The sequence below is a fragment of the Nothoprocta perdicaria genome, unplaced genomic scaffold (assembly GCF_003342845.1).
Source record: "Nothoprocta perdicaria isolate Ctin4 unplaced genomic scaffold, notPer1 scaffold_307, whole genome shotgun sequence".
NCBI lineage: Eukaryota > Metazoa > Chordata > Aves > Tinamiformes > Tinamidae > Nothoprocta > Nothoprocta perdicaria.
This window is the reverse complement of record NW_020455541.1, coordinates 759,818-783,864: the sequence shown is the minus strand read 5'-3', so window position 1 is coordinate 783,864 and position 24,047 is coordinate 759,818. Positions and strand designations below refer to the sequence as shown.

Genomic DNA, 24,047 nt, shown 5'->3' with positions numbered 1-24,047 from the left:
GGCGGCAGGGGCAGCGCCCACGGGGACCCGGCGGCGCCGCCTGGCGGACGTGCCCGGCCCCGCGGGAGGCGCCCGCGGCGGGAAGCGGGAAGGGAGGGAGGAGGGAGCTGAGGAAAAGGAGCGAGGGGGACCGGGCAGACCCCAGCAGAGCTGCCCCCCGCACCTCCGCCTGCAGCTCCCCGCACTCCGCAGCCACCCCGCAGCTGCCCTCGCACCCCCGGGCCAGGCGCACAGCAAGCCCTCCGCCACGGCGCTCCCGAAGCCCATGGCCCAGCCCTGGGGGAGATGTTTGCAGACAGCCTGGGGAGAAAGCAGGGAGGCCGGGGACCCCAGCGCAGGSTGCTCGGTCCTGATGGGAGCAGTCGCTGACACACACGTAACCCGCACACGTCTGCCTCGGGCCGGGAGGGCAGACGCGGCTGCCGCATCCAGTTCCGCGTTCGCATGGCATGTGTCTGTGTGGCAGCTGCCCAGGGAGCAGCTCAAGGCCCTGCATGGACACAGGCTGCAGCCCGGCATGGGGCTCCCCCACCCCACGGTTTGGGCCCCGTTACCTTCACGTTGTTGGTGGAGGGCTCCAGCAGACACTCAGTGTCACCGGCATTCAGCCGCTCACACGGGCACCTCTCGCCTTCAGCTGCCGCTCCCATCTGGAGCTGGGAGAAGGACGCGCGCAGGGAGCGGCCCCTCTGCCGCTGTGGGTGGATGGAGRGGTCCCAGGGGGGCAGCCAGGGCCATGGTGCAGCCAAGGCCCCCTTGAATGCAGAACAACAGGTTTGCGAGCCAGGCAGGGGCAGCCACGGAGGGGGCACCGTCTCTATCTGCCCATTTTGGGGCAGTGCTCCAGGTAACAGGGATGCTCCCCTTGGAGCAGCCCCGCGGGCTCCATTCCCACAGCGCTGTCCATCCCGCTGTGCCTTCCCCGCCGCCCTGGGGACACCCCCGTGCACATTCYCTCGGAGCAGAGGCAGCTCTGCTGGGAGAAGGGCTGTCCCAGTGCACAGGGAGGGCACGTGCGCTCTCCGATGCCCGCGGAGAGGCCAGCACAGACAACGGCAGCCAGGGCTGGGGCTCCCATAGCACCAGAGCCGAGGGGAGGCCCAAAAGGGCCGACAGGTACCGGTGTGTGGAGCAGCTGCCGCCTCCTCCCCTTCGTCTTCCACGTGCTCCGGGCAGTGAAGGCTCACGAGCCCCTGGCAGCAGGGAGCGGGGAGGCTGCGGATCTCCCCCCTGCTCCGACACGGCTGCACTTGCTGCTGGAGGCACAAGGGCAAGCAAAGGGAACGGGGCCTCCCCTGGCAGCCTCCCGCGCAGGCCAATGGAGGCACTTRTGCACGGCCGCAGGAGACGGTCGCACTTCTGGGCAAACCTGCCCCATGCCCGAGCCCTGTGCTGCGGCCTTGGCGCCGGGCACCCAGCAGCAGGGTCTGCAGCAGCACCCACTTCAGTGCAGCTCAAACCTGGGGCAGGGCCCAGGTCAGCCTCGCTGAGCTCCATGGGGCTCTGCACCAGCCAGAGCTTCAGCCGTGTGTCCTGAGCACAGGRGACAAGGCACATCCTGAGCTCTGCCCAGAGCCAAGGGCAGGAGGGCACCGAGACAGGAGAGGAGACGGCGTCTCCTGGAGCCCAGGCTGGCACTGGCGCCTGGGCAAGGGAAACGTCCCCTCCGGGCAAGGGGCCTCCCGCGRGGAGGGAAGCAGCTGCCCTGGCTGCTGGCTGGAAGGACACGCAGGGGCCGGCCCAGCGGGGCGGGCGAGCGGTTCTGGCACCGCTGCTGTGGCAAAGGTGGCACGGGCAGGGCCACGAGAGGCCGCAGCTGGCACCCTGTGCCCCTGCCCTGCACCCCCAGCACCCACATAGCCGCCCTGTCGGCAGCAGAGCCACAGGGCGCCCCGCACCGTGGGTCGCTCCGTGAGGGTGAATGGCTGCTCCCCGGGGCCAAGCGGGACCATCCCACTGGGTGTKAGCACGAGCACGGCGCAAACATGAGCACGAACACAAGCACGAACACGAGCACGAGTGTGGCACGAGCTGCGCATGTCCCCACAGTGCCGCTCTGCTGGGACCTGCCAGAGAAGCACCCAGACGTCACCCCTCGGCCTCGCTGTGCCCAGGGCCTCATGCGCCCTTCAGACAGTGGCTCCCTGACACGCGACCGGTGCCTCAGCTCCCAGGGCCCCTCCGGCGGCTCCCCACAGCCCAGCCCAAGCCCTTGGGCACCGGCGCTCACTGCAGCATCTCACTGGCCTTAAAACACCCCCTGGGCCCAAACCCACACTGTCCCCATCCAGGCGCGGGGCTCACGCAGCCATTCTCCAGGCACAAACCAAACGCAGCAGCCACGACCAGGCTGCTGCTGCGCCAGAAGGGAGCAGAGCCCAGAAGGAGAGCAGACAAGGACAGACCGGGCCTCTGCCTCCTGCTATTGCCAAGTGAGACACCTTCAGACAGGCAGCAAACAAGACCAGTCTGTCGGGGCCTATCAAAGGCACCCTCTACTTTATCCTTTCATGCTGCTCYCACTGTGAGAGGCAGCGCAAAGCACCGGGGGGAGGTATCAGGTGCTCCATCGCTAGTTCCTTCAGTGTCCATTTAAGACCAAGAGATGCAGGAGTGACCGACAGCTACACCCAGGTCCTGGACTGTTTTTCTTCCCTCTGCGAGAAGCTGAGCTTTAACCAAGGCCAAGCTGGRCTTCCTCAAGGTTGTCCAGGTTACCTGCTCTCCTTTACTGTTGTTTAAAACAAATCCACCTTTCTAAGTTGGATCCTTATAGCCCGAAATACAGAGAGGCCTCCTCAGCACTCGCTGTGCCTCCGGGCTCTTCCCTGGAGCTCACCCAGGGAGGTGGGGCCCAGGGCCTCAGCGTGGGCAGCGCGTGGGCAGCGGTGCCGCCGGGGAGGGCGGAGGGCACTGCACCCCCCAGGCAGTGGGGCCGCCCCACAGGCCCCACGGCGAGCGCCCACCCACGGTCCAGCCCGGGAGGCTCCAAATTGCCTCCGACGACGTCTCCTCTGTGAGCAGCACGCWGTGGTCCCTGAGGGATGGCCAGTACCTGATGCCTGGCCCTTGCTCCCCTTTAACCTTACAAAAACACACGGCCGGTACAAACCAATCCTCACCCGCCACTGCTCGCAGAGCTGTAACGTTGCTCTGAAGGTAACAACAAAACCTGCTCCTTTAAGACCTCAAGCATCTAAGCCCTCATGTTACCAGTTCAGCGGGGTCCTGGTAGACCTGGTTGGCTTTTATCCGTCTGCAGATACCGTTTGGCCCTGCTCCCTTCCCCAGCCCCCTGCCCACCCGCAAGCCTGTGCCAGCCTACCTGGGAAAGCCCCCCAAAGGCCCCAAGGCTTCGGGAGGCCACGTCGTGGGGCCCCTTTGCGCTTACACCTCTCAGAGCAGCCGAGGCCGCCCCGCAGCAGCGGCGCGTTCAGCGAGCCCGGCTTGCGGGTCTGCTGCAGGATGTGCTCGTCCCCTTCGTATTGCGGCTCCCATATCCATGCTGCTTCCTTCCCAGCTTCCCAACTGATTCCGCTTCTCCCAGTTAGYAGAGCCTGTGCTGGGCACAGGGCTTGCAGAGACAGCAGGCAGGGATCAGCAGAACCTTGGGCGCGAGTGACGGAGCGCACGGCTCTGAACCTGCCTCAGACAGAACCGATCCGCACGCGCGGCAGGATCCGTCCTTTGTGCCGGGCCAACCATGGCACGGGCCTGGCCGGCACGGGTAGGGAGGGGGAAAGCAAGGGCTGTGCTGCAGCCTGAGAACACGTTCCTCAGTATCACGAGACACCGCRGCCGAGAGCAAGGAGCTTGGGGCACTACCTGCCGCGGCTACCGACGCACACGCCCGGGCGCTGCCACGTCACRGCGCGACCCTCCGTCTGCCCCATTCCCGCAGCGCTGGACGCGGCCCGCAGCTCCGAGACCTCCTGCTCCCAGGGCGCCCGGGGCCGGCACCGCAGCCGCCGGGGCCGCCAGCTCTGCGGGCGCCACGGGGCCGACCCGGGCACAGGTCAAGGGGACCCCCATGCACCCCAGCAGGAGCAGGGCCAAGCCGGGCACAGGTCAAGGGGAGCCCGGCCTGAGCGGAGCCGCCGCATCAGCCTGCGGCACAGGCACCGTGTCGCTGGCCGCGTGCGGCCCAGCCCCAGCGTGTCGGCTTTTCCTGCCCCTCAGCTCTGGAGCGGGATCAGCCCCAATGGGGTCGAGATCCGGCAGCCCTCGGAGACCAGAGCAGACCAGGGAGGCTGCCCGGCCAAGGGGAGGGCAGGGCCAGGGGCTTCCCATGGGTCGACAAGCCAGAAAATTCACCTTTTAAATCCGTTTCCTGCATCGTAAGGGTTGCAATCGTGCTCTCCACCAACCTACGTKCAAGAGGATTAGGGACACTGATAAATGCTGCAGACATCAGTAGTTTATTGGTATGTTTAGTCAAAACACATTCAGAATGGAAACTTAAAAGTAAAAATACTTCTCCACCTGCAACAATTAAACTAGAATCTACTAGCATATAATGCTTGACACGTTACAGCAATAAAGATGGTAATCCACTGTCTTTTATACCCACTAAAGCCAAGATGGTCAGCCAAGGTTGTTGAAATCGAACCGTAATGATAAAATACTCCCACCATCCACAAATCAGCAACTAACAGTAATGGTCAGTGAATCCCTTCCGTTGCTCTAAGAGGTACATTTACGATAAGAGGGTCAAGAACATGTAAGAGTCCACAGTACAGTAGGTGAACTATCACCGTGTAAACTTCTCTCGATGACGTCCCGATGTTTCTGTGTCTTTATTTGATGTCACTTGAACGAGAAGCAAGCCAGAAAGCGGAATGGCTCTGTGAAATACTCCACTTTTTCCTGTCGGGATTCTTCCCGGTGCCCTTTGCCAAACCACAGGATGGGTGGCAGCAAAGCACCRCAGCACCGGACACGGCCAACGAGCCCCCCAAAACACGCGGGGGGCAAACTGAACTGAAGGCAGCGAGGCGGCCGAGCGCTTCAGCCCCGCTTCGGTCGTGTGCCGAGCAGTTCAAGTCATTGAGATTTGCAAGTAACCGCGGACAACGCAAGAGCCGAGCCAAAACAGAAGGAAAGAAAGAAAGAAAGAAAGAAAAAGGCTGTAATGTGAAAATGGAAACTACAAGAAATGTGTCCTGGAAAAAAAAAAATGTATGAAAATAGTGCAAGACTTACCATCCAACACAGAAGACCTCGAGTTTGGGAGAAAGGGCTGCTATTTCACTTCGCCTAACACATCAGACACAAGCAGTGTGCAAAATCTTCCAGCTTAGGAGAGCAGAGCGGGTGATTGCACCATCGAGAGGCAGGCTGCCTTTACGCCCTATCTGCTCTCGCTTGAAGCTGCTGTTTGGGGCGAGGTCTTCCCTGCTTAGGAGCAGCTTTAGGTGGTCCCACTCTCACCCCTGCCCTCTGATCCTGCCGCAGGAACGGGGACCTGGAGCCCCCGACCTGCCCGAGGCGCCCGCAGAAGCCAAGGAGGGGACGTCTCCTCTCTGCCCGCGAGCTCAGAGCCGCACGAGTGTCAACTGCAGCTGAGAGTTATGTGCAAAATGAGTAAGGATTGGAAAAAAAACAACAAAAAAAAACCCCAAAAGGCGCCAACTGGAAAAAGCAAAYACTTAGAGCTGCTGTTTTGTTCTCTGAAAATTGCAGTATCCTCTCTTTCGATAAGCTCACCCTCCCAAAGGATGCTCAGTCCTACTGATTGCAAGCCGGCAAAAATCGGTCACAGTTCTGGACTGACTTCTGAAACGCCCAAGAGAGATTTTGACTCCGTTGTCTTTAACTTTGACACAGATTAAAGCAAAGAGACAACCCGGAGACTACTTGGATGCCTTCYTCCTCCCTTCCCCCCTCTGCAAAAAAACAGACGAACTTGTTAATTGAAGAGCAAGGTGAATGATAATTTTAGCCATGTTTACTGATTCAAAGATACTGCAATTTTTAATACATTTTTTTTTGTTTTCAATGATTTCTTTTAAACGCTTTGCAGCAGATTGGCTTTGCAGCACAGTAATTCATACACTATACTGTACAAAATCACCAGCAAGACTGGAATGATGTATTCATAGAAGGCACCATCATGCTTATTACATTACCAGAGAACTCAAAATACAGTCAAGACAATTTTCACTGTACAATGCTTACTTGGGAAGGGGAAAGGGGAAGGAGGAGTGTGTGGAGCAGCCATCCCTGTACTCAAGAGGGGCAGATAGAAAAACCTGACGTGAGCTATCAAACTTGGTTTAGTATTCAGGAGTACGACTTGGAAACCCTGGKTTGTTTCCTTTGCCACTAAATGGATTCCGTGTGGAAAATACTCGTAGTCCTATTAAGGTTTGCGTGTGCACGTATGTTGGTCACAGCAAGCAGATCAGATGCCCGCATCATTTCCCAAGCTATTCTGTCAGAGTTAAGAGGATGAAGGGTTGTTTTCCTCCGATGCCTCCTGCAGATGTCAGTACAAATGAGTTCAGAGTACCCTTTAGTGCATTTGGATGAGTGCGTAAACACAAAGTTTGTTTGGAGCCGCGTGTTCTAAGAAGGAAAACCAAGGCCAGCTTCTCCAATTGCACAAATTGCACTATTTGTGTTTCCAACAGTAACAGGCAGGAACCGTAACACTCACACAAAATGTGCAGCAGAGGGTTTTTGACTGGAAGGACCTCAATTCTATTGGGCATGTCCTTTAGTTCACTTCTGTTGCAGATAAGTTTGAATGGTCATTTCTTTTTTTTTTTTTTTCTCTTGTTTCAGTCCTCAATTCTCCAAGTCTACATTTATAAATTAACAGCGTGACTCCTGTCGTGAAACTGGGGAAAGAACGTCCACCTCAATTTAAACCGGAAACCAAAGGATGCTTTCACATCAAAGAAACGATCAGAAGGGCTGTGTCACATTCCAAAGCCAAGGAAAAAAAAAAAAAAAAAGAAAAAAAAAATTAACAAGAGAACGCAAACACGATGGATAAATGTACCACTGCGGAGCCGGCGTGCGCGCAGCGGGGACGTCAGCGGCGCTGTCCCGTGAAGCGGCCTTCCATCTGCCCCGCTCCTCGGCCGGAGCCCAGTTTCTGTGCCATGGCGCCGCGGGGCGGGGGGCCCCTGCCGTCCCGCTCCCGCAGCATTCCGCCTCCCACTATTCCGCGGGGCCCCCCGGGGCCTCTCTCRTTGCGCCGGATGTCCCTGCGGTCGTCGCCTCCGCCGCGGGTCTCGCGCTCGCGGGCAGCTCTTGTCTTCTTCTCCTCCACGTTCAAGCGCACCTCGCCACGGAACATAATGGGCTTACGGGGAAAAGGTTTCGAGGCACGGGGTTAGGGGGCGTTCCCGGGAGGCGCGGACACAAGGCGCACGAAAACGCTCCCTTGCCTGCTCTCCTCCACCCACCTTCCCTTAGAGGTGACGGAGAAACAGGAACTGTCAACAGTTCCCCGAGACACACAACTCGGCCTTCAGTTTCTACAGAAAACTGAAAATTCATCTGGCATGCAAGGATTAAAAAACTCCTTCTTAAATAAGGATTTGTTTGGGCCTTTTCACTTCAAGGCTACAATTCCTGCCTGATGGAAAAAATAATTCCATAATTGCTCCATCAGGCCTTCCTCCCACGTACTACAAATACAARTTGTCCCTTTCCCCCTCCAGTTCCTCAGCTCCCAATAACCACGCTCCTTTTCTGAACCCCAGGACACACAAGCCAGTGATTTATGYGATGCCCTTCAAAGGCTTAGGTCCCGAGTTTGCGGCTTACAAGGGTGTGTAACAGGAGGGCTCAGCTGCACACAGCGTCTGCGTGCTGAGGTCCCAAACCTCAAGTCAGTGTCTCGCTGTTGAGGAGCCCGGGCACAGCTCATGCAAGCCAGAAAGTCCTCCTGACAGACCAGCTGTGCCAAAACAGTGTTTTTCTAACATCTGCTCATGAGGAGAGAGCAGGAGATGGATGAACGGCAAAAACAAGAGCAGGAGGAATGAGGAGAGCCCCCGCCACATGGCTTTCCGGGCGTTCTCTCCCTCCTGCAACAGTTACCCACTGCTCATACTTACTTTTGCAACTAGAATCCTCTGGACTGGCTCGGAGTCATCAAACACCACAAAACCGAAGTTGGGCAGCTTGCCTCCCACTCCTTTGGTATTTATGCGAAGTTCCACCACGTTGCCAAAGCCTGGAAAGCACAAGCAGGGAACCAAGTCAGCAGAGGCAACGCTCTCAGCACTGGGACCCGTCACGTTACAGCACACGACAGCCTCCCCATGCCAGTGAATGGGCCRAGGCTTGTCAAGGCAGAAGATGCTTCTGTTCTGCTGGGTGGCTGCAGCTGCAATTGCTACTCACTCATGAAGAACTCTTTCAGCTCACTCTCGTCGATGTCGTGCGGCAAGTTGCCAACGAAGAGCTGGTGGCTGTCGGGGTAGCGGATTATTCGGCGGTTATCTGACTCGTTCTGCTCCATATCCCCTCTCCCTGCCACCAACAGAACAGAGAAGCAGAGCCACCAAGGTTAGAACTTGTGTGCAGACTCGGACAAACRCATGTAAGAAAGGCAAGGCCTTCGGTGCTCTCGGGTCTTGGGCTGCTGTTTAACATGGGCAACAGGAGAAGGGAGGTAGGACGTTCCCCTCCGTGCAGCCCTCACAGTTTGGCCACCTACGAGCACCTCTCCGTTGCTGTTGCTCTGCAATAACAACCCAAAGTTAGGTTCTCTTTTCACCTAGTTTTCCTAGTTAGGTTAAATCAATGGCTGTTAACTAATACCTCGGCTATACTGGGTAAGCTCATGTGAGACRATCCTATTGTATCTTCTGAAAGTTAAACCTGTAAGTTTGTACAACAAACAGAAACAAAATAGCACTAAAAATTCCATTTAAGATGCCATAAGATTTTTTCAAGGAGTCAGGGGGGAAATCTCACTACGGTCCTTAATAAATCATATGGGAACAAAGCTTGCTACCTACTATAATGTTCTTTCCCCCCCCCAAAAAAAATCTGGATTTAAGTCACCTCTCAGCCAATTCCTTAATACAACAACAACATCTTTATCTTTCCCCCACATTAAAACGATTTTTGACAGTCACTTCTTCTGGCTCTCATCTTCCATCATTTTGTCCCAAACAGAAGTTTCTAACATTCTCACCACCTCAGTGGAAACAGAACTATTGGTTAAATTAGTTACATTTTCGCACACATTGCCTAAACAGCATTTCTCATCCTCACGCTAGATGCAATAAATAAGTTAAGCAACAGGCAGTGTAGAGACCTGCAGCTCGCTGCCTACCTTGTGATGTGACCAGGGCCACTCTCGCCCCGCCTGTGCTTTATGCACCCCTAGGAGCCCCCTGCYTCCCCCACGGGCCCCTTTGCAAAAACCTTGCTAGGCTGTTTCAACAGGTTCATCAAGCAGATCCAGGCTCACAGACTTCATCTGAAAATAAGACCCGAGGGCAGAACATCTGCCATTTGGTGAAGTGACATCGTTGCCATTTCTCTCCTGTCCCTGCTTCCTCCCTGTTCCCTCACGGTGAGAACACTAAGTCAAGCTCTGTTATAGCTCTTCTGTTGGGCCAATGCTATGGTTTTGTTGCACCTCCACCCACGAGTGGCAGTAATGCACTTCTGCAACCTTGCTTAGCYTCAAGTTGCAGCCTTTACTCCCTGATACAGATGACTAACCTGYAAGAGATTTTAAGTGACTTAAGTGACTAGAAATGACCATCAGCAGCCAAGGACAGTTCAYAGTAACAGGCAAGACCCCTCTGTCGAACTAGCCCCAAGCAGGAGCAGGAACCCATCCCCATTACCTGGCCTAGGTCCTCGGGGTGGAAAACCTGGTCTTTCCCTTGGACGCTGCTCACGTACACGAGGAGGTTGAGACTGAGCTTCCGGTTTCGTTTCAACTCTTGGCTGAAACAGGAGGAAAAAAAACATTATTAAACACCAGGCAGTAATGAAGAGAAGCAGTCAAATATCAAAAAACCAAAAAACACACAAGACAGGTAAGTGGCATGCACAAGACGAACGCAGGAAGGTATGCATCCACATCATGGGTTTGTGTTTAGAAATAGAGTGTTTTCACCTCTATAAATTCCTCTGTACCAATCCAGGACTGCAGTGTTCAATTTGTCTAAGAGGTGCAAAGCAAACAACTCCGAATCGGAACATTTCCCAAAAAGCTGGGCTAAAATGCACTTTCTGTGTTTGACCAAGCACTGAGATCCTCAGCGTCCCGTAATTCAAGAACCCTTTGATCTGGCTAAAACCCCATGTAGATCAAATAAAACTTCCTCTTGCCAAGCTCCAAGTTCAAAGATTAGCAGGTAATCCAAGACAAACATGAAGAAATGGAGAAATCATACTTCCTATCCGAGCCTCTGAAGGATTCTTTATCTAGGATGTTGGAGAACTATAATGCAACTACTGAAAAGCAACAACAAAATAAAACAAAGGCAAATTTCTGATATAAAAAAAGCCACCTGAATAAACAATTTCTATAGACTAGCTGCTGAGATTCTTCCTCAACTTTCATTATGTTGAGGTCCTGATGTACACAGGACAACCCTGAAATTCTCAGGAACAAGAATATTTTAATTCAAACCTTTGCATAAAAAAAAAAAAAAGCTTTAAAAGCCTTTAAGGTAATTTAATTTGAAGAAGAAAAAGACAGAACTTTCCAAACTATTTCCAAGCAGCTTGTTGAATAATGAAGCCATTTCCAACACTTTTTGAAGCCCATTTTTTTTGTACCACAGTCCAGAAGTTGCTGCTGTACTTGGCTCTTATCTCAGAAACCTGAAATAGTTCATAGCAGTCTAAAGACGAACACTAGCTTGTGAATAAGATTACATCAGCCTGCTGCTGAAAGTGAGTTTATATCAAGTGCTCTCCCTTATTTTCCTTGGGGCACTCAAGGGCTGCAACTGGAGAACTCCTAACAGAGAAAAAAAAGACATGAAAAAAGCACAAGTATTTTGCACCAAATAAATGTCTTGGTCCACTATTGCTCGTGCTCTGTGCAGCTAGACACTACCTTGTCTTAAACATTTCCACAATCAGTACCTCAACCCCAAGAATTAGCTGGAAAAATCCTAATACCTCCTTCTGGCTCATATATAATCACCAGCATCRTTTACTCACACATATTCACTGCATTAAAAATTACATCTTTAAAGAGAAGCCCAAGACTTTTTGATTCTTCATCGTTTAAGCTCTTCCTGCTCTCAGGACTAAATACCTTTTCTCTACCCTAACAATAGGGAAAATTTGCTATGGCACCGTCCAGATCCTGTACAAGAGAAAACTGCTTTGCATTTCACAGAACTTCTCACCTGACACACAAACACTTTCTCTCTACCTAACCAAAAGCAGCTGAGTTTTCTAAAACCAACCTAAATTAATAATCCAAACCCCAATCTCAATCGCTGCTTTCTCATCAGTGCCGTCCCCTTGCTCAGGGGAGAACTGCCTCGGTGCTCCCCGGTGCCCTGAACCCTCCTGCCAGGCCCTGCTCTGCCGAAACACCGCGAGCGTCGGCAGCACAACCAGATCCCTGCAACGAGCTGCCAGCTACAGCCTGAGCAGCAGCTCCCGGCAACTTCTCCTTCACAGAAGAAGGATTTGCGCAAGGAGTGCTCTGCCTCGGAGCAAGTTGTGCCACTAAGCTCAACCTAAGGAAGCCTTCTTCATTATGGAAACGATTATGTTGTCTCTTTTCCCTCCTCGAGCTCTGAACGAGAAGGAAATGGGCTGCTTTTTGCCCCTGCAACGCTACTGGGGATGACAGCAGAATGGGTAGCCAGCAGCTTTTACTCACTATGAAGAGAATACCCCCTTGAACAGTGCAGGACGGGGCACGAGGGCCCGACCCGAGGTGGCTCCCAAGTCTCGTGCAAGTCTGTTGCAGAACCCGTCAAGGTTTAAGAGCTCCTCCATGGCGAGACACCTGCCCCAGAGCAAACACACGTACACCAAAGCCCAGCCGCACGGCGCCACAGACAGCAAAACGCGCGCCCCTCCTCAGCTAATTCCAGCACTTAGGCCAGATGCAGACACCAGGTGGCTTCTATGGCACCTCGGAGTCCCATAGGACCCCTCTAAAGGGCACTTGTCAATCACTTCCAGAAGGCACCATAATTTACAGTAGCGACCAAGACCAAACCACTAGGCACCCTAAACCAAGAGAAGACAGAGGAGCTTTCAGATCCCCCTCTTCGGCTAAACTTCAGTACCTAAAACTTGAGCCAACCTTAAAATGCCTCGGACTGCCAGGACTGTTAGTTTAATGCACAGATCCCTTCGCAGAGCAAACAATATCTCTTTAAAGTCTACAGAAGTTTTAGGTGGGGAGGCGAATGAAGCCTGAATAAACCCCAACCTCATCTTGCATCACCCCTTCCAAGCCCAAGGAAAGGCCAAGGAAAGGCAAACTCTGCTTGCTGTGCCAGGCTAGGTCCTGCCTTAATGCCAGCAGAAGTCAGGATGGCTTTCCCCTTATACAGACCATGGAGCTAGGGAGCGCAGGGCAAGCAAAGGCAGTTCCTAACAGGGGCAAGGGCTTCTCTCACTCTTGCAGCAGGTCCTCTCTTCAACTTCCTGGTAAAACTCCAAGCACTCGGTCTGCACCAGCTCTCGGAGACAGCTCACACGTATCAGCTATCCCCAGGTTAAAAGATAAATCTATTCTTTGCTGTAAAGAGATGATCCAACTTATCACTGCAAGCTGCTATTACTCAGTGGCAATTTCTAATCATCCACAGAGAGAAAACCAGCAAGGGTTGCCTCAGCAAGGAATGCCAAACTGTTTAACTCCACAGTTGTCAATCAACAGGAGTGGAATGGGTTTATATCTGAGACACTTCCTATGAGTTTTTCTATGGAGCTTCCACTTAAACTTGCTAAAAATTGGGGAAAATAAAAATCAAATGACAGGAGGGCTGAGAAAAAGAGTTTGTTGTTGACTGTTTGGTAACATCCCRGATGCTGGTTGGAACAGCATCTCCTACCCACTCACTGGTGCAACCTACTCTCCTTGTTTCTACACACTGCATCAGACATTAATGAAAGCAAGAGAACGGGAATAACCTGCTGCTGCTKTGGAAGCCCGTTAGAAATAGTTTGGGTGCCTTTTCCAGCAGCTTTCTGCACGCCACGTCTGAAAGGCAGGCAAGAGAAGCAAGTGAGAACAGATTAGCCTGGCTCCAGAGAGTTAAGAGAGGTAAAATCCTGCCTGTTCCGCTCCTGCTCAAGAACTTCCATGCAAAATTARTTGAACATCAAGTCAGAGCAAACATAATCTAAAAGGTGGAAAGCAGGAACAGGCTGCAGGAGCAACACAGAGGAGGTTCAACTGGACATCTGGAAACTATTCTCTCGTCCAGATCATTCTCCGTGATTCTTCAAGGACAAATCTGTTCTCTCCACTGCAACTGAAACTGCACTGAAAAAAAAAAAACCCAATACTTTGGTTTTGTTTCAGGAAAATCTACTCTGCCCTAAAAAGGAATTTCTTCTTGACTGCTCAAATACCACCTGAATGCTCAAAGCCCTCTGAAGCTGATGAAAACAGGCAGGCTTCCCAGCTCATTACGTAGCCGTTATCTGATTTTCACGACAATCTTCTCGCACAAGCAGCAATAATTGCAATAATTATACAAGGCAGGTTCTTTTTTTTTTTCTTTTAAGAAACATGCTCTTGGCTGAAGAGCAATCCTAGGCTGATTCCTCTCTGCCAGTAAAAGAGGGAGAAGAAATCACTGCAAAAACAACWGCTGCAGTAACACAGCTGCTCTGCTAAAAGTTGCAGTTTTTTTAAAAGGTGGGACCTGAGTTACACAATATACGTGTTTGTGGAACACAACAACAGTAAAACAAATTAACACACACGCTTTTTACATCAAGGGCTTTTTGTTTGCCTGGAGGCAGCTAAATTGAGAGTCTCAGGTCATCTCACAGCAACATGGCACGTGCAAGACATGAGCTATCACCCGGTCAAACTTTCTTTCCTCCTCTCCCTCCTCCCGCAATAAACTCAGGAATGGGARGACAGCATTGTCCTGGCCAGGAAATGTGAATCCTTCCATTCCTCACACAGTCATAAGTTGGTACAGGGTTCTGTATAAATGGAGAATGGAGGCCAAAGGCTTTTTGTAAGGGATAAGGCTTACAAGGCCCAACTTAAAAAAGGTGCAAAGCCTTTTCCTGCTGGGGCACTTCTGCCAATGAAATACCCCTTTTGCATATGCATTAGAAAACTATTAGTTTGGGGTTTTTCTTGTTTTTCTTTTTTTTTTTTTTTTGGTTTTTCTTTTTTTGCATTTCTTTTTAGATCAAACCATAATCCAGTGAGACCGGTTAAAAAAAAACCCTTCTATAGTGATTTCCTGATTGCGTATGAACAGATTTTAACTTGACCACCACCCAGTTACACGTGTTAAGTGTATATGCCTTCAGTTGCGACAAGAAGGTGAGTGCATTCACATTCAAGACACAATTAATTTGTGAAATTTAAGTCATACAATTTGATCTGTTAATTAAAAAAATAAATAAAAAAAAAAAAACCTGAAGCAGTTTGCAGAAGTAATGAGACAAGCCAAGGTGTTCACAGATGGGTTACCTGTGAGACGGGTGCTTTAACATGGGGTGGAATTCCAGAGGAGGAAACAGTACCACTAGGAGGCAGGTTTTTACTGGTCACTGAAGCCCAAGAGAAAGCCTGCAGGAAATGCAACAAACCTAGGCTACTAATCATGGCAAACCACTGACATTCCTACAGGGAAACTCGTCTGCTCACAATACACTTTGGGTTCACACCTAGCTGGTACATCATGGTAGCACTAGCATTACATCCAAGATACAGCAGGGCTTGCAGTTCTAAGCAGCTGTGGAGTCCAACGGTATCGATCCGGTATGTCCCGTACTCACTAGAATACTTGAGTGGGCTCAGCTCCCTCAGCATCCCGTCATCCCTGCTTTCCACGATGGAACCAAACCTAGGACTGAAAACCCTGTGCTAGTAAGTGTCTTCTGCAGAACGAAAGAAAGTGGATGCCAGAAGTCAGAACTTAACATGGGAAAGAGGAAAAGGATTGGCAAAGCGGGGGAGACCGACACTGGAGCTGGAGGAGGAGCTCTCCAGTTTTCAGGGCCTCTCCCCTCTCCTTCACGCTACCTGGTGTAACCGCATCACAGGGCTCCTGGCGTGGGCATTAGGGGTTGCAAGATGGGACATTCTGCCTCTAAGGGACACACTCCAAGCCCTCATGCTCTTTAAAGCTATACTGATGGCAAGTTTGCAAGTGTCAATGCATTATTATGTTTTTCTTTTCTTTTTTTCTTCTTTCTTTGCTTTTTCCCCAGGAAAGAATAGTGGTTCCCATTACTTGAGGGCTTTGTTGTTGGTGTTCTTTTTTTTGTCGTTTAAAACACATCTCAACTCCACATTTAAAAAGGTTTACACATGCATAAAACCACACACACACACACACACAAGCAGAACGTATTTACAATAGGTGACTCAAGTAACATTTTAAAATAACATTATTTCCTTTTTGGCTAAATACTTTTTTAAACAAAAATCAGGTTAAAAGTTTAAGTCAAACTGTTCATACAGCATGACAATGAAAACAGATATGAGTCTGGCCACTCAAAAAGGCTAATTTAAAAAATCAAATGTTTTGGTTTACCATTTTCCGCTACAAGCACAGATATGATTTTTAACTAACCTTTGGTGGTTCTTGTGGTAGCGAAACAGGTTCTACGGGAGGTGGAGATGGAGACTTCTCTTCTAGCTCTTCAAGGGTCTTTTCTTCTACTTCTGCTTTCAGCTCCTCGGTTTTTGTTTCCGATTCCAGTTCCGGCTCAGGTTCATGAGATGGTTCTTCTAGTGGCTCCTCTATCCCATTACTACAATAAGCAGAAGCATTTTATGCAGCTAGTCGCTAGTTCACTGCTTACTATTTCCTGATATTTTAAGAACGATACTACAGTAAAGATGGTTATTAAAATGATTATCCTGTGGCCAAGTTGCTACCACGTGTTATCTACACATATGTTCTCATAAGAATTTAAGCTGTCCTGTTCTGGTTGCCTACAAAGAAACAAACGGTATTTCTACTAAAATGAAGACATGATTTGCAATTCCCTGCAGGGAATGTCAATACCATAGCAGGCATGTAAGCCCTTTAAGGAATAGATGCTACACACACGCAGCACCGTTTCTACCAGGCAAGTAGCACAGCCCAACAGAAGGTTAAGCCACACGTAAATTTAAGCTGATTTTGGAAGCGTACCAACTGCTTCCTTAGCGACTGCCATACAAGTACATGACCAAAGGAATTGCAGGTTTTGTTTACTGAAAGTTACATGCAACTCATTTTCTCTTCTGTATGTATTCCATGTTAGGGCTCTGGAGTTCTTTATCTTTCTATTCCAACCACCCAAGAAGTTATCAAATTCCCCATAGCTGTAACTACACGACTAAAGACACAGGTGCTGCTCCTCCTGCTGTACATGTCTAAGTGACCAACTGCTGAATCCCACATTTTCATGTTCTTTCCAGATAGCATCAGGCATCAAAACCTCTCTGCATGACCCTGAGCAAGTCAGCGCCAGAATTCCAGCAGACTCCCCTCTTCTTTTAGAGATCTCGGTAAATTCATCATTATTATTATTGGTGAGCTCTGGCCCTTAAAAGGCMTTCCTGCCTTTGAAAAAGTGTAATTTCTTATAAAATATATTTTTCTTATAAAGAAGCTTTTTTCTTTCATGCAGTTTAGATTTTAAGACACCCGCAGCACAAACCTACTCTTCCAATACAGCTGTAAAACAACTTCTCCAAAATTAGTCTTTTCTTTCTGTTTCAAGTGCTCCCCAAATTTAAAGAGTAGCTTCATTGACCACCCCGTTGTTAAACCTTCTGTTCAATATGAATTACATCACACCAACTCATCATTATAATTTTATGAAACAGAGACTAGTGTAAGTGTATACATAAATGTATTTGCTGCCTTCCCACTTCATACTTGAAACCAGAAGTGGAAATAACCAACACAGGTAAGAAGATCTTCCACTTCCTTTCCTCATTCAAGAATCCATGTTTAGAATAACAGAAGGCAGCGTGACATAACTCCACAACAAACTTAAGGGTTTCCTAAACCCATTAAATCACCTCCAGATTGACCAAAAGCCAAAATGATTCTGGTTTTCTTAAAAAAAAAGCAACTTCATTTAATATAATGCATTTCTTACGTTACAGGGTGGTTTTCATAGTAAGCACCGCTCGGGTTTTCTTGCACAGGTTCAGGGGAGGGCTGCCTTTCCTCCTGCTCCTCTTCCACCTCTTCTTCAGATTCTGGCACAAGCGAAAAAAATCTATGAATATGGATCTGCAAATGCACACAAGCCACGCTTAAAATGGAAGCACATTCAACTGGCAGCAATGTAAGTAAGCACGACAACAAGGGAAAACACTCTTCTGCTCTTTCGTGAGGCTTTGCTTCTTACCATTGTCTTAAAAGGAGGACTTTTGGTGTTGTTGGAAAGCAGCTCTGCAAGAAAGGTTTGGGGATGTTTTTAAGCATCACATGCTTTCCATATGTTGGCTTTAGTAAAGYAAGTCTAAACCCCCTGCTCATAAATCACAGTACCTAAAGCTAACAGGTTAACCTCAAACGCAAGGAGGATGATTGCTCRAGATATTTTGTTGCACAAAAAAGATGATGGAAATTCCAGCAGTAACCCGTGAACACGTGTGCACACACTCATCTTTACTCTTCTTTGGTTTGCTCTGGCTCAGCGAACAAGGGAAAAAAACCTGAGAAGAAACTTGAGTTCAGCTTGTGGGCAGAAATGAACCACTGAAGGTGGTGATGATACGAAAGCAAGTTATATCTTCTACTCAAAAAAGTCAGTTAGATTTTATTCAAATTGCTTCACCTACAAATCCAACTGACAAGAGAAATCAACTCTACGTAAAGAAACTCAGCTGCAGAAAAGTGGAACTGCTTCCTTGGCTGCCCTTCGTTATCAGCGAAACCAGTTTAGTCTTTCAGAGAACAGGGCACTACAACAAGCGCTCAGGTTTACAGAGACTGTTGTGGAGCAGCAGATAGTCACAACAACATAATCTACACTCTCTCCCCCTGCTTTTAAATTACTACACTCCATGAYAGCAGAATATAAGTTTTTATCTTTCCTTTTTACCTTTCCTCTAGACGCTTGCAGAAACACTACACCTATGCCGAAAGAACAAGCACAAGGCAAGCTCTGGTATGCCAGAAACACAGTTCTCACCTTCATCAAGTTCTCCTTCTGAATCTCCAAATACTTCATCTTCATATCTGAAGATATCATTATGGACATAGAACTTGTTTGGAACAGATCCCTGTAAAAGACAAACGTACATTTTTGGGGAGGGCATGATATATGATATAGTCCCGTATATTAGCAGTTATCAACATGGACAGGAAGGATAGAGGTCTAAGTTTTGGACACCTAGATTTTGGAAAAGCCCTATTTCTTAAAATCCTTTTCCAGGTGGCGTATGTTCTTTAAAGAAGCAATCCAACAGCCACTTCAACCCACCCAAAAGACGAAAAGTTTCTAGCAGAATATTACAACCTTTGCTAAAGCAGGGTAATCATAGGGCCTAACTATACATTAAATCTTATTAGATTCATCAAGTTGCCTGTGATTTTTTTCTAATAAAAAATGAGAAACAAACTGATCRTTCACAAGATTACTCATATTACTGCTTAAAAAAAAAACAATAAAGCCCTGACGCATTAATAATCAATAATCCAATAGTTTTTGATGAAACAGGGGGTAAATACAGAAAGAATAAAAGAAACCCTTGACCACAACATGGCTCCACTCTTGCCAAGAACTGAACTTACTTGAGCAGTGACTTGCACTGCATTAACCAATACACACACTCATGCACAGAGCTGGTCATGCAGACAGCTCTTCCTAAACACAAGTTTTTGCTTTGGACACCTCAAGTCTAGAAAAATGTAAGAGCTTGAGACAGGTCCAATACACTCATTATTCTGCATTCATGAACTGTGGCACATACAGTCCTAGCCTTTTGGCCAAGCACTGAAGGCCAGGTAGTATCTTGCAGCCCGTTAAGACAGACCCCAGCTACAGGCTGCAGGGCTGTGTGGGCTGTACAGGCTTCCATCCTCACTCCTTGCAGTCAAACACACCCTTGGATGCACTCACTTCAGGAGCAAGGACGAAAGTCTGCATGAACTTCCTCATGGGCTGCCCGTTGTTGGACAGCTCTCCCATCACCTGCACAACCACCCCATCGCTCAAAGTGGCGTGCGCATCCACATGGCGAATCTTGGTATGACATTCACTGAACTGTAGGGACATCACTTTTTTGTGGATCTCCTAGAAAGGAAGAGTTACATTTTAGCCGCATGSAATTTTGTACAGAGCTTTAAAACTTCTAAAAACCTGAGCCTGAACTACTGTGAAAAAAACACCCTGCTCAGGCTCAGAAAGCAAACAAAGGAACAAAACTCTGTCTTTCACCCAAAACAGCCTACCTGGGCTAAAATAATTCTTTGTCTGCACTTTTAAAGTACTTATAAGAGGAGTCAAATACATCACAACTTGCTATCCRATATTCCAGGTTTGATTCTGTGATTCCAGTTGCACTACTATRTATGAGTCATTTTAACATTTTTAAGGGGCCTGCTGAAGAGAGGGAGGATTCATCTTCACTTATATATGTAAGTATGTACATATATACAAAAGAATATAAGAGTGTATATATATATACACACACAAACACACACGTACATATATACATATACATATACATAGAAAGGCCAAGCCTTCTGGAGCAAAACCGCTTCTTCAGAAGTTATTTTAAGAAATAAATTCTCCTAAGAGACTTCCTACGGAAGAATTTGATAACAAGCATAATTCAATACAAGTCTCAATGACCACAGTTCCTTTCCCGAAGAATAATTTTTAACTGAAATGAGATCCATCAAGATGCCAGTTTCCTCAGTGCTTTGCTTCCTGYCCTAGAGGTCCATTCTCCAGTTCCCACTGTGGCTGGGACACACAATAACTTCTGAACATTGCTGAAAACTACACCACTAATTTTGATACTCACAGCTTGACCATACACTGCTTCCTGTGGTTTCCCACTGGCATCCAGTCCTCCATGGACATAGGAAGAGTTCCTGCCATAAAACCTGCAGAAGTAGAGAGATGTAGAGCTTATAGCCTTGARAAAAAAATCAAGCAAAATGATTTAGTTTTGCTAAGTGTTTTAGCCCAAAGGTGCCAAGACTTCAGAAGCAAAATCTTTTTATGGTAGCAAGCACCCTGCTGCTTATCAGATTAAGAGCAAGAGAAAGASAGATATAAGATGGATACAAGAAAGATGGTCTGCAGACGACCATCGCTCATATGCAGTGTGGGTCCAGAGARGTAGCGAACACCCCATCTGCCACATCTGACTCTCAGCAGGAAAGAGGAGCCAGCTGGGCAACAACAGCAACAAAACAAGCCAGACTAAAACTGGCTAGAATAAGTTCCCCACATCTAGCTCAAGAATCAGCTACAATCTTGACAGCTTGTTTAAAGAAACCAGATCAAAGCAGCTGCTCSGACAGCTCTGTATTGAAGATGCCCTTGTTAGTGACACTTGTGCAACATTTCAAGTGAATGCAGTTGACTACTGCTAGGCAGCCCTATCATATCACGTGGTTATACTGTCCTTAAGAGTTCTGAGTGGGAGAGCAAGGGGACACTTTCAGAAAACAAGCTGCCCCAAGTCATTCCTCAAGTGCAGGTTACCAACTGCGTCAGCAGAGCTTGCCTGACAACTCTCAACCCAGATTCCCCCAACCTGAGGCAGGGCCATTCTGGAAAGCAGTTAACCAGTCACAACAGCACTCCTCCCTTCATCTCCCCAAAAAACATGCTTAAAAACAAGCAAAAAGCTAATATTAATATAAAAGATAATATTTTTCATCAAGAGTGTGTACTGAAAACTCACTGCTCCCATTAAGCAATACTCTACAGCCACCTCCCATGACCACTCAACACAACAGGCCTACAGCATAAGTTGATAAAATGCATTTCACAGTTATTCCAAGAAGCTGGAGACTTAATTGTGTGTTGGTAGCATCTAGCATCTCTTTGAAAGCACCAAAGTTGTCTTCAACACGGTACAAGTCTTTACAGGTACCTGTTTTAACACGTGTGTTTCCATGACACACTGCATACATACCTCTCCAACCTGGAAAAATCACCGTGCATCCCACACGTACCAGGAACACTAGTTCTTTAATGCATCCACAGCGCGTGCTGATATTGATGAAATGGGGAAGTACCATTGCAACACTAAGGGAAGGAGGGTGGAAAGCAAACCTGGCGCAGCTAGCGGCCCTTCACCGACTCACGCAGCCAGGTAGGAAACATATATGACAATTTGCTGTTTAACTAAAACTGATACCATTCACTTTTCCTCACCTCAATGCTACAGGTGAAGAGAGGCATGCTTCTAAAGCTCAATGTGGAAGTAAGCTGAAAGCTCTAGCTTGTTATCAATTAAACAGTCTCATTTTTCACCATTAGCCTTGTGCCAAGGCCTGAGAGAAAGCAACCCACATAAGTAATGGCTTCTTTGAACATGGGCAAAGCTATGTCCATCTTCACCCATTTTAAGTTTGCGCTCCTCTGAGGGCCAAAGGCGGAAATGCAAAATCTTAAGTGATAAGCTGTAGCCAAACATCATCAGGAAAGAAAGGGAACACTTTTGGAATGCAGCTTAAATCATAGCTGCAGATGAATGAGACCACTTCCTTTTCCACCTACCTCATYCAATTCTTGACATTTCTACTGAAATCTCCAACTGTGATTTGGATAAAACATTTCAGAGGCAATRCAAAATATGGAATCCTGAAATAGTCTGCACGCCTGCCTTAGGTTCTACAGGCATTTCCTCTGCAACTGTATTCTGTTTTAAGTCTATTTTGAACAAAATTTCTGTCAATGCTGTCAATTTTATGACCTGWAAAGCAGTTCACTTGTCTACACAAGAAATAACTTGATAACATGCAATACATCCCAAGGATGTGATCAGATTAATTTCTAGAACTTAACTCATTTTCATTAAGTTGAAATAGTCTCCAAGAACACAGAAGTTGGCACATTCAAAAGGCACACACTCACAAGAGAAAGTTTATCTAATTTCTGGTGAACAGGGTAAGTTCTTTTTTTTTAAGAAAAAAACATTTTTTAAGAATATAAGTCACTTTGGTATGGAAACATTACCTGTGCAAGAAGTCAGGAGCTTTATTTAGCAGCGTGTAGTACTGTCTCACAAACTCCCGCCCTACAAGCAGGGGACTTGGCTTCTCCATCACCATTTCTTTGGTACACAGTGTCAAATGCTGTAATTAAAAATATTTACATTAGTTCAAAGTGTATATATTCAAGCTTCCTCACAAAGGGAAGAAAATAATGATTTWACAATGTAAAGAACTGTAGCAACAGGAATTGTACGCTCATAGAACTACACCATCAACGCACGCAAACCCTCCTGCCACTTCGAGTAACTTATTCTTCTTAAAATTCCTACAGAACAGGTACTTTCTTTCCAAATAATATTGTTAAAAAAATGTCTAGAATAATTTAGTTTACCTTTCAGTTTGGAATTGATGAACACTTCAAATCCAAGTTAAGCAGTATTCCAAAGTAAACAGGAATGCACTTGATTAAGCAGAAAGCCAGGCACCTTGACTTAAATCTTAACGTAGATCTTCCTTCAAAAGGGCATGGTAACATCTAAAATACCCACTGATGAATCACGGTATATTTTTGCACCAAGACCTCAAAGTCCTCTTTGGTAAAGCAGCTTCTTACCTGGCTAGYTCCCAGCCTTTACTGTTTCACAGAGTTACTCCATGCAGATGCGGGATTTGGCGACTGGCCTTTACCCAACCTCATGACCTTCCTGTCAGCCCATTTTCCCAGCCTCTCTCTCTGGCTACGGAGCTTTCTCCTAGCTGGAATTTATACCACTGACCAGGCACAGACCACAAGCTTCTGGGGCTGCCTATCCAGGCAGTTTTCGGCTCATCTCACCGGCAATCTACTCCACTTGGCCACACGGATAATCATTTCCAAGGCCTTCCTAGGGCCAACACAAAGCCCGTGTATTGCTCTATCCTCACCCCCTGCGCCATTCGCCTCATACAGATGGCAAACCAGTTCATCAAACACAACCTGCCCTCGGTAAATCCTACTGCTGTTCCCAGACCATTCCTTGTCCTTCAGTGTTTGAGCTCGGCCAGGAATTCCCTGTTCAGCCACAGCAGCCTTCTGCAGCACTGGTTTGATTCTGCATCTCTGAACTGCAGCTGTGCTTTGAAAACATTGCCTTCAAAGACCAACCACTTTTTGGGGCCAGTTGTCTACAGAGGATTTTTTCTACTTTCTCTGCTTCAAAAAATTAACCTAGAGGCAAAGCAGCAGGAGATCAGGTCAAAAATAGAAATTTCAGGCTAAAATATGCTATGTTTTCTTATCAAAACAACCTCTACCAAGCAATCCAAGGTAAAGGGCAAGAGCAACGGTGCCAGGAGGAAGAGCACATAAAGCAAAATGTAGAGGTTACCCTCAGCTCAGCASAAGTCTGTAACCAAATTAAAAGTTACAAATAAACAGCAGCACCTACATATAAGATCCTGCTTCACCATGAAACTCCACAGACAAAAATCAAGYACTTAGTTCAGGTAATTGACACTTACTGGACTGTTAAAATAATCTCAAGGCAGCCAYGCAAGCCATGAACCCATATCAAAGACTGCTCCCCATTTTACAGCTAGCCACGAAACACACTTGAAGGAACARTGTTGGAAAGAAATCCGCAGGCAGGGCAGCAGGCAAACAAGCTCTGTCCAAAAGAGAAGTTTTCAACTCGGAGATAAGAAAACAGAAATTTTAGGATTACCAAAACTTTGATTATAACCTTCTAGGACAGGTTAAAAAAAAAAAAA

The 24,047-nt window shown here is 48.1% G+C and overlaps 1 protein-coding gene across 2 annotated transcripts; it reads right to left on the bottom strand.

Annotated features, from left to right (window-relative positions):
* Nucleotides 1-4,647: 4,647 nt before the first annotated feature.
* On the bottom strand, nucleotides 4,648-22,436 carry G3BP2 (G3BP stress granule assembly factor 2). 2 transcript variants are annotated; one of them, XM_026042537.1, is made up of 11 exons: nucleotides 22,321-22,436; nucleotides 20,150-20,231; nucleotides 19,240-19,413; nucleotides 18,310-18,400; nucleotides 17,266-17,368; nucleotides 15,741-15,921; nucleotides 14,633-14,731; nucleotides 9,825-9,927; nucleotides 8,362-8,490; nucleotides 8,073-8,191; nucleotides 4,648-7,312 (listed from the first exon to the last, which is right to left on the bottom strand). In XM_026042537.1, the coding sequence occupies exons 1-11, from the start codon at nucleotides 22,413-22,415 to the stop codon at nucleotides 7,040-7,042; spliced, it is 1,449 nt and encodes a 482-aa protein (XP_025898322.1). In that variant the 5' UTR covers nucleotides 22,416-22,436; the 3' UTR covers nucleotides 4,648-7,039. The 2 variants fall into 2 exon arrangements, with proteins under 2 accessions (XP_025898322.1, XP_025898323.1); XM_026042538.1 differs by lacking the exon at nucleotides 14,633-14,731.
* Nucleotides 22,437-24,047: the final 1,611 nt, after the last annotated feature.